The sequence below is a fragment of the Leopardus geoffroyi genome, chromosome C1 (assembly GCF_018350155.1).
Source record: "Leopardus geoffroyi isolate Oge1 chromosome C1, O.geoffroyi_Oge1_pat1.0, whole genome shotgun sequence".
NCBI classification, from domain to species: domain Eukaryota; kingdom Metazoa; phylum Chordata; class Mammalia; order Carnivora; family Felidae; genus Leopardus; species Leopardus geoffroyi.
The window spans coordinates 94641203-94643828 of NC_059328.1; the positions used below are offsets into that span (position 1 = coordinate 94641203).

The following is a 2626-nucleotide window of genomic DNA, read 5'->3' on the forward strand; positions in this document are numbered from 1 at the left end:
CACACCATGCGTTAGGCCCCCCTGGTTCTGAATCTTCTTTTCCCATTTACTGCTGCCCGACATAAAATCTTTTTAATGATCTGATTTTATCTTTTTCAAATTGTGAGTGAAAAACACTCCTGCCTCTGCATTACACCAGCACAAGCACTGACCTCAGAATCAAGAGAATCTCAAACCTCACACTCACATGATTTTCTCTTACTCGGGCTATGGAAACGGTAACAGAAATAAGAAATTTATCTCTCAAGTCACTAAGAAGCTGAAAAGGAGAAAAATTCATAGTAGGTATGATAGGGGCTGTTTCTCTGCACATAACCAGTACTTGAGGAGGGGGGAAAGGGTTCTTTGTCCTGAGTCCTTGATTCTCTAGGTCCATCTCAGAGTTCACAAACTCTGGAATGTTTGAGAGTTCACAAACTCTCTACTACTTCTACCTTCCTTTTAGATCTTCTTTTCTTTTTTATTTATTTATTTATTTATTTATTTATTTATTTATTTTTAATTTTTTTTTTCAAGGTTTATTTATTTTTGGGACAGAGAGAGACAGAACATGAACGGGGGAGGGGCAGAGAGAGAGGGAGACACAGAATCGGAAACAGGCTCCAGGCTCTGAGCCATCAGCCCAGAGCCTGACGCGGGGCTCGAACTCCCGGACCGCGAGATCGTGACCTGGCTGAAGTCGGACGTTTAACCGACTGCGCCACCCAGGCCCCCTAGATCTTCTTTTCTTTACATAATTCCCCAAGCCACCATAGTGCATTCAGGATGACAGACCATATAATTCTCCCTTTCCCTTCTTTTTACTTTGTCCTTCCTCCCCATTGTATTCTTCTTCCCCTTTATTCCATGTCCTGCTTTCCCCGAAGCCTGACATTGCTCCTGATGAAATGAAGATATGTATAGGAAGGAGGAGTGCCTGAGTAGCTCAGTCAGTTGAGCGTCCGACTTCAGCTCAAGTCATGATCTCACAGTTTGTGAGTTCGAGCCCCGCGCTGGGCTCTGTGCTGACAGCTCAGAGCCTGGAGCCTGCTTCAGATTCTGTGTCTCCCTCTTTCTGCCCCTCCCCCACTCACACTCTTTCTCTCTCAAAAATGAATAAAAGTTAAAAAAAAATTAATAAAAATAGATCTAGATAGGTAGGAGAAGAAGGGGGATTGAAGCAGTCACAAGTGCTTATTGCAAATTCTTTTCTTTCCCATTTCAGGTTTTGGGGGAAAAAAGAAGATACTCCTCCTCCCAAATAAAAAATCTTCCAAAAACCTGAGTGGGGAATGAAAATCATCCACTGTCAACCCATGGTCTATGTGTAAGCTAGAACTTTCTGTGCTTTGCAGGTCTTATCGCTGGGTGCTCTAGGGAAGCAAAGGCATGGTGATCCCACCCTGGGAAAACCAAACAACCATAGCAGAATTTGTGCTTCGAGGATTTTCCTCCATCCGACAGCTAAATATTTTCCTCTTTATGACGTTTTTAGTTTTCTACATCTTAATCGTTTCTGGAAACATCCTCATTGTTCTGCTAGTTTTTTTCAGCCATCACCTCCACACCCCCATGTACTTCTTCCTGGTGAACTTGTCCTTTCTAGAGATCTGGTATACCTCCAACATCGTCCCCAAGATGTTGCTGATCATCATAGCTGAGCAGAAGACTATCTCTGTGGCTGGGTGCCTGGCACAGTTCTACTTCTTTGGATCCCTGGCTGCAACAGAGTGTCTCTTGCTTGCTGTGATGTCCTATGACCGGTATCTGGCCATCTGCCAACCTCTCCACTATCCCATCCTCATGACTGGCCCCCTTTGCATTAAGCTGGCTTCCAGTTCTTGGCTCTGCTGCTTCCTCCTCACAGCAATCACTATGGTCCTACTGTCTAGACTAACCTTCTGTGGACCCAATGAAATTGATCACTTTTTCTGCGACTTCACGCCTCTGGTCCATCTTTCCTGCATGGACACTTCACTGACCGAGACCATTGCTTATGCCACCTCTTCTGCAGTGACTCTGGTTCCATTTCTCCTCATCACAGCCTCCTACTCCTGCATTCTCGTTGCCATCCTAAGAATTCCATCTGGCACAGGACGGAGAAAGGCTTTCTCCACCTGCTCCTCCCACCTCACTGTGGTCACGGTGTTTTATGGGACACTGATTGCCACGTACCTCGTGCCTTCAGCCAATTCTTCACAGCTCTTGCACAAAGGATTCTCTCTGCTCTACACCATCCTGACACCCATGTTCAACCCCATCATCTACAGCCTGAGAAACAGAGACATCCACGAAGCCCTGAAGATGTGCTTGAGTAAGAAGCCAAGTTTCCTCCTTGGGTGATGCAAAAAGGAAAAGTTCTATATTTGTCCAAGGGATGATGAATTGGATTGAGTAATTTAGATTCTACATAAAAGGCAATAACTACCCCAGGAGTTATTAAAGCCAGATGATCAGATACCTCTGAGCATGGCTATGGATGCTGCTGAGTTCTGACAGCCTCAGGTGAACTGGTGTCCCATGAATGATCTACATAGGTCAAGTTCTGCTCCATTATCTTCAGTAGACCTGCATCTTTTGTGTAAAAGCTCAGCCTCAAAACGAGCTGCTAAGGCTGGTTGCTCATTTATTCAAATATTCATTGAGG

The 2626-nt window shown here is 44.9% G+C and overlaps 1 protein-coding gene across 1 annotated transcript; it reads left to right on the forward strand.

Annotated features, from left to right (window-relative positions):
* The first annotated feature begins 1368 nt into the window (after positions 1 to 1368).
* LOC123596838 (olfactory receptor 11A1-like) lies at positions 1369 to 2322 on the forward strand. Its single transcript, XM_045475111.1, has one exon. The coding sequence runs from the start codon at positions 1369 to 1371 to the stop codon at positions 2320 to 2322; it is 954 nt and encodes a 317-aa protein (XP_045331067.1).
* Positions 2323 to 2626: the final 304 nt, after the last annotated feature.